Source organism: Myotis brandtii, unplaced genomic scaffold (assembly GCF_000412655.1).
Source record: "Myotis brandtii unplaced genomic scaffold, ASM41265v1 scaffold4, whole genome shotgun sequence".
In the NCBI taxonomy this organism is placed as follows: Eukaryota; Metazoa; Chordata; class Mammalia; order Chiroptera; family Vespertilionidae; genus Myotis; species Myotis brandtii.
In genome coordinates, this window is record NW_005365371.1 from 4237116 (window position 1) to 4244756 (window position 7641).

Sequence of the window (7641 nt, forward strand, 5' to 3'; positions counted from 1 at the left end):
GTGAACGTTGGAGTCTGCAGCAAGCAAGCCTCGTGCTCGCTTCAGTGCCTGGCTGCCGGCCGCCATCTTGGCTGACAGTTAATTTGCATATACTCACTGATTAGCCAATGAAAAGGGTAGCGGTCGTACGCCAATTACCATGTTTCTCTTTTATTAGTGTAGATTGTTGACAGCTCTTGAAACATTTGGCCCAGATGGATATGTATGTATGTATGTATGTATTTTTAAATGTTCCAAATAGCTGTTTATTTTATTTATTTTTTTAAAACCTCACCTGAGGATATTTTCCCATTGATTTTTAGAAAGAGTGGAAGGGAGAGGGAGAGACAGAGAGAAACAACGATGTGAGTGAGACACATCGATTGGTTGCCTCTCAGATGTCCCCCGACCAGGGCCGGGAGTCTGCAACTGAGGTACGTGCCCTTGACCGGAATTGAACCTGGTACCTTTCAGTCTGCAGGCTGATACTCTATCCACTGAGCCAAACCAGCTAGGGCTGGCCCAGATGGACTTTAATTTATACCCTATATTTTAGCTTAAGACATAAAGAATAAATTGTTGACTTCTAGGAACAACTTCAATTAAAATCTGAAAAAGCTCCCAAAATATTCTTCTTTGATTATTTATTATTATGTGTTGACTAGTGAGCAACTTCTCTCCAGTAGTTTAGTACCTTTGGAGCAACACTTTTTCCCAAAAGGCCAAATCTAAGATTCACAGTTGGAAACTTTATCAAAGGAAGTTTGTATATATTTATACATACCTATAGCTTCTCAGTATAAGAATATAAAATGACCATAAGAACTAAACAAAGTGGCCTTCCTGTATGGATATATTTGTAAACAGAAAATGGATTTTTTTTTCATCCATCAACTATCATTGGCCTGGATCAAGCATTGGAAATAATTTACATAGTGCCAGGGAGAGAGTAATGATAATGTCTGATTTGCAGGTCTACAGCAACTATAGTTATAATGAACACCTACATGGAGGGATTAAGAAAAAACACTATAATTATAGTGGCTGTAGACTTGTGGGTTATATGTGAGTTTCCTTGCTATATTCCTGTTTCCTTTTACCTTGAGCAAGTGAAAAAAAATTTTTAATATATTTTTATTGATCTCAGAGAGGAAGGGGGAGAGAGAGAGATAGAAACATCAATGATGAAAGAGAATCATTGATCGGCTACCTCCTGCACATCCCCTACTGGGGATCGAGCCTGCAACTCGGGCATGTGCCCTTTACCAGAATTGAACCTGGAACCCTTCAGTCCTCAGGCCGACACATTATCCACTGAGCCACACCAGCTAGGGCAAGCAAGTGAAAATTTGGTTTTCTCATGTTTTCACTTACTGGTAATAAAAATATAAGTTATAGTTTTATGTCCAACAGCCTAGTTCTAAAACCTTTTTCTTAGTTGTAACTTTGTGACCTTTCCTAAAACAGATGTGTGCTTAGCTCATATTAGAGTAGTTTTTATACTGATAAGTAGTTTTCTAAATACATTGTAAGATCAAAGATATATTTGTATAGTCAGAAAAGCCAATTAGGGTTATTCATTTGGATATTATTTATATATTTCAGTTTTTTTAGTGTTTGTGGTTGAAACACAGTATTTTGAGATTTAATGTAATGTTTGAAAACCACTATTCTAAAATCAATGGAGTTTATTAAAAGGAATAATGACATCAGAATTAATTTACAATTTAAAAATGTTTGACTGAGCTTAAAATTTTTTGTTGTTTTTGTTTAAAATAGGAACTATTGTGAGCATAGGTGACCCTAAGAAAAAATATACAAGATACGAAAAAATTGGGCAGGGGTAAGTATTTGTGACTGTATTATCACTATATTCAGTACTTACTAGAGGTACAGCATGATATCTCTTTTGCTTGCTGACATTGAGCACTTATAATATTCTCTGAGTGATGTCCTTAGATTTGTGTAAATAAGTAATGTATTTCTTTTTAGATGCTATGAAAAAACTATTATTTAGCAACAACTGTACATTGTTTTGTGTGGTTTTTTTTCTTTTTATTGATTTTAGAGAGAGGGAAGAGGGAAAAAGAAACAAACATCAATTTGTTGTTCCACTTATTTATGCATTTATTGGTTGATTCTTGTATGTACTCTACCCAAATTGAACCCCCAACCTTGGCATATCAGGATGATGCTCTAACCAAGTGAGCTACTAGCTAGGGCACGAGTATACATTGTTTCTTCTTAAATGGTATTTCCCATTGGTAATAAGAGATTAGATGGGTAGAAAAATTATCCTTCAAATATATTTAAAAGATTGTAGGAACATTTACTACAATATTATAGGCAATAAAAACATACATTTTCATTACATCTATTCACTATCTTTGAATCTACTGATTATTTGATTTTGTCCAGTAATTTGTATTTTTAAACTATATTAACTAAACACTTTTCCTGTTGCTTAGGAACAGATGAACATCTGGAATTTTTAATGTTATTAATCTCTGGAAAATGTTCTGTGAATTTAGAAAGAGAGCTTAACGTTATTTTTGAAAGTTTCCTTATGAATTTCTTTTTAAAAACTAAATTTAATTGCAGCACTGGTTTTAATAACAAAAATTAAGAATCACATTTTAAGCATGATAATGGATAAATTGTAATACTAGTAAATGGAATGATACAGCTTGGAGCAAACGTAGGTTTATAGGTGTTTGTATGGAAAAAAACAATAACTAATAAATAATAATACAAGAATGAACTGTGTTTCGGTTACTCACAACTGTAAACCTACTTTTGCCCCACCTTGTAGATGTAATAATTATGAGTGAACAAGAATGATATCTAACAAAAAGCAAAGGGGGAAAAAAGAACAAGAAAGAATAAAATCTATCTATTTCGATGACTATCCCAAATTCAATGTTGAATTATAAGAGAAAATTGCAGAAAAAAATACATAAAGTTAAATCATTTTTATGAAGTTTAAGAATTATGTTAACCTTGGCCCATGTAGCTTGATTGAGCATTGTCCTATACACTGAAGGGTTGCTGGTTCGATTCCTAGTCAGGGCACATGCCCAGGTTTCAGGTTCAATCCCCAGTTGGGGTGCATGCTGGAGGCAGCTGATTGATGTTTCTCTCTCACATAGATGTTTCTCTCTCCTCTCTCTCTCGTTCTCTCTCTCCATCCCACCCCTTTTCCTTCCTCTCTCTAACATCAATTTTAATTTTAAAATATATTTTAAAAAGTATGTTAAATATATTCTGTAGAGATACATATCTATGTTCTTTGTAGATAAAGTATAAAGAAATGCATGGAACTGACATACATCAAATACAAAATGAACAAATGCACATTACTTTTGGGAGGAAAGAGGATGCCTTTGGAAAGGGCTCACAAAAACCTTCAGATTTATTTGTAGTTCTTTGTTGTTGTTTAAACATATTTTTATTAATTTCAGAGAGAGAGTGGGGGAAAGAGAGAGAGATAGAAACATCAGTGATGAGAGAAAATCATTGATCGGCTGCCTCCTGCATACCCCTTACTGAAGGTCAAGCTCACAACCTGGTCATATGCCCTTACCTGGAATCGAACCCTGACCTCCAGGTTCATAGGTCGATGCTCAGCCACTGAGCCAAGCAGGCTGGGTTAGTTCTTTGTTTTTTAATTAGGAAAGTGGATCCATGGGTATATGTTGCTTCCTCCCCCCTCCCCCTTTATCTTTTTTCTCCATTTTTGTAGATATGAAATTAGTGACAAATTTCTAACCTACGTTTTGGCCACAGGGATTGCTTCTTTTTCTTACTTTTCCCCCTTTTTATTTTTACTTTTGTTTTACTGTATTTTTATTTTGTTTTTACTCTTGTTAAAGATGTTATTAAGTCTTAAATGTTTAATCCTTTTTCAGTTCTAAGTATAAAGTCTTTGGATATTATAAATGGTAGTGATTTAGAAACCTTAAATCTGGTTGTGTTTTTTTCCTCCTAGGGCTTCTGGTACAGTTTTCACTGCTACTGATGTGGCATTGGGACAGGAGGTAGCTACTTTTTCATTGTTCTGGGTGTTACCATTAGGTTTTAGTACAGGAGGAAACTGGATGAACCTGTGACTAATCAATAAAAATCTCTTTTTCAGTTGGATATGTTGAAAGAATTATTCTACATACTTTTATTTTCTGTGTAATTTTATAGCACTTTATTAAGGGGGGAGCAATTAATGCATTGTTTCATAAATAAGCAAATATTTAAAAAATTATTTTCCAAGCTTGGAATGAGCTGACCTTGGGTTGGTTAATCAGCTTTAAGAGAAATCTAAAAACATCTGGGCTCTATGTATTACAAAGCTTTGTGCATAGGCAGTGTGGAAATAAAAGTACTACCTAATTATAAATTATAATTATAATAACTGTAATTATTATAATTTCATTATATAACATACTAGTACACAATAAATTAAATTATTAACTGATTGGTATTTGTAATTTTGTTAGAGAATTAGGAAACTTCTAATTTTTTAAAAATTCTATTGCCATTATAGGTTGCTATCAAACAGATTAATTTACAGAAACAGCCAAAGAAGGAATTGATCATTAATGAGATTCTGGTGATGAAAGAATTAAAGAATCCCAACATAGTTAACTTCTTGGACAGGTAAATATGAATATTTCTTAAGCATTGGGACAAAAATGTGGAAATTTTAAGTCTCATGGTTTTGGGGGTTAGTCACTTTAGTGAAACCACAGTAGAATGTCAATGCTGAAAAGTAAGCTTGAAGGAGGAGGAGGTAAAAATAGCACATTTGTAGTTTAACATAGATATTACTTAGCAAATGAGAGAAGGCAGTTAAATGAAAGACATTGCTGCTGGCGTTAATATTAATTATAAATGTTCAGAAGCAGAAACATTAAGAGAAGGTGATTCATATCTTGACCAACAGAGGTGACAGGCCACATAGTTTTTAAACTTTTAGGTGAATTTTTATTTCAAATGCTTTTATGAGCAAATACTATGTCTCTCAAAACCTCATTTAATTTAGGAATTGATGTTTTAAAAACATATCTTAAAACTATTGTGCATTTTTTTATTTTATTATTATTTTGTTGTTGTGAATCCTCACCTGAGAATATTTTTTCCATTGCTTTTTAGAGAAAATGGATGGGAGGGGAGGAGAGGGAGGGAGGAAAAGAGAGAGAAACATTTATGTGAGAGAGACACATCTATTGGTTGCCTCCAACACATGCCCAAACCGGGGCCAGGGATTGAACCTGCAACTCAGGTACATGCCCTTGACCAGGAACTGAACCCACAACCCTTGGGTGCGTAGGCTGACGCTCTAATCATTGAGCAATAGCCAGTCAGGGCATAGCTATTGTGTGTTTTTAAAAGCAGTTACATATATGTGAATGTAAGAAGAGTAATAGAAAAGTAGTGGAAATTATAGTAGTGATTATATTGGAGATAGGGAATTATAGGTGATTTTCTTATAATGATAACTCATTTTTTAGACTTTAGCCATAGTAATGAGGAACATGTTCATAGAAATAAACTTACCAGATACATTTAAACATAGTATTTTAAGTTGGTATATCATGGTGGTTAAGAAAAGCCATAAGCTTTCCGGACCTGGTGGAGCAGAAGATGCCATCATGGGAGTTGACATCTGCCACAACAAAAACCAAAGGTTTGGTGCAAGGAACCCAAGAGCCAGAACATCTACCCAAGGCTGTTGATCAAGTTGTACAGGTTTCTGGCCAGAAAAACCAACTCCACCTTCAACCAAATGGTGCTGAAGAGGTTGTTCATGAGTCCACCAACTGGCCACCTGGGTCCCTTTCCTGAATGATCCAGAAGAGGAAGCTTCCCGGCCAGAGGACATACCACTGTGGTTATGGGGACTATAACTGATGACATACATGTCCAGGAGGTGCCCAATCTGAAGGTTGTGTGCACTTCGTGTGAACAGCCGTCCCCTGAGCCACATCCTCAAGGCTGGGGGCTAGATCCACACCTTCAAGCAGCTGGACCCGGGCTCCCCCAAGGGCTGTGGCTCGATGTTCCTTTCTGGTCCTCGCAAGGACTGAGACGTATACAGGCATTTGGCCAGGCTCCTGAAACCTCCCAGTCATACCAAACCCTGTGTACCATCCAAGGGCCAGAAGTTTGAGCACGCAAGAGGCTGATGGTCCAGCCCCAGCTACAAAAACTAACCGGATCCTATCTAGTTATTAAAAAGACTTTTGGGGAGGAACTAAGATGGCGGCATAGGTAAACATCTGAACTTGCTGCCTCACACAACCATATCAAAATTACAAAAGACAAAACAGATATCATCCAGAACCACGGGAAGGCTGGCTGAGTGGAATTTATACAACTAGAAGGACAGAGAAAAGCACACTGAAACTGGGAGGAGGTACAGAAGTGCAGAAGTATGGAGGCACGCACGAAACAGGCTGGCAACTGGGTACGCTGTTGTCTTTCTCAGTCGGGAGGGAGATACAAGCTCCCGACTGCTCTGAACTCCAGTTCCGGGTGAGACTCTGGGGACCCGGACTCATACGGGGAAAAACTGGGCGGTCTGGCATTGGGCCGGAACAAGAAGGCAGCTTTCTCTCAGAGGTGCTTGCAGCAATCATTGTTCCTGCATGGGGCCGCGGGACAGAGACCCAGGGACCTCTTCGGGGCAGGGATGACGGGCAGCCATTGCTGTTTGCTCTACCCTGTGGTGATTCCCTGAGACCCTGCCCCACCCAATTTACAACCCCACCCAAGCTGTGCGCAGCAACTTTTGCATATGAATGGCCTGGCCTTTTTCAATCTAAAACCTAACAAACTGCAGCTGGGTCAGAGAGCCCCAGAGCTTCCAAAAGAAGGCCCAAGGCTCTACACCAGCCTGCATTGCTTCACAGCTGGGCCTCATCTGGGCACCTCCAAACCCCAAATAAAGAGGAGGAATCTACAGATCTCTCTGTAGCTCCTGTTGGGTGGCCTCAGGCAGTGGCTGACTCTGCACCTCCTTGGAGATCCAAGAGCCACTATACCCAGTGGTCAGAGTGAGACCATACCAGAGTACAACTCTTAGCATCCAAAAGGGACACACTCAGGGGGCAGACTCAGTGAGCACCAAAGCCCCACTGAAGCAAGTCCTGCCCCATAATGGTGTCTCCTGCACAGCAGCTCTTCCATTGTAGATACAGCTGGTCCTCACAGCCAATTGGCCTGGAGGTCAATTCCTCTCAGTGATACCTACAACAATCAAGGCTTAACTACAACAAGACTGTGCACACAGCCCACAAAGGGATGCACCAAGAGTGTCCACCTCAGGTAATTAGGGAGGCTGAGCCACTGGACCCTATAGGACACCTAGCACACAAAGCCACTCTATCAACACAGGGAAGCAGCCAAAATGCGGAGACAAAGAAACATGTCACAAATGAAAGAAATGGAGGAAAGCAAACTACTGGATATAGAGTTCAAAACCACGGTTATAAGGTTACTCAAGAATCTCCTAGAAACCTCCTAGAAATTTAGTGCGATCCTCAAGGGTATGAAAAAGGACCAATTAAAAATTAAGCATACACTGACTGAAATAAAGAATAATATACAGAGATCCAACAGCAGACTAGAGGATCCCAAGAATCAAGTCAAAGAGTTGAAATACGAAGA

The 7641-nt window shown here is 38.3% G+C and overlaps 1 protein-coding gene and 1 pseudogene across 1 annotated transcript in view; both read left to right on the forward strand.

The window, feature by feature from the left end:
• The window catches only part of PAK2 (p21 protein (Cdc42/Rac)-activated kinase 2), a 56046-nt gene that overhangs the window by 26746 nt on the left and 21659 nt on the right, over positions 1-7641 (forward strand). The window contains exons 8-10 of the mRNA XM_005873168.2: positions 1759-1822; positions 3968-4016; positions 4517-4629. Of these exons, the coding sequence (XP_005873230.1) occupies positions 1759-1822; positions 3968-4016; positions 4517-4629 (226 nt within the window). The remainder of the gene's footprint in view (positions 1-1758; positions 1823-3967; positions 4017-4516; positions 4630-7641) is intronic.
• Positions 5324-6269, forward strand: LOC102249842 (annotated as a pseudogene).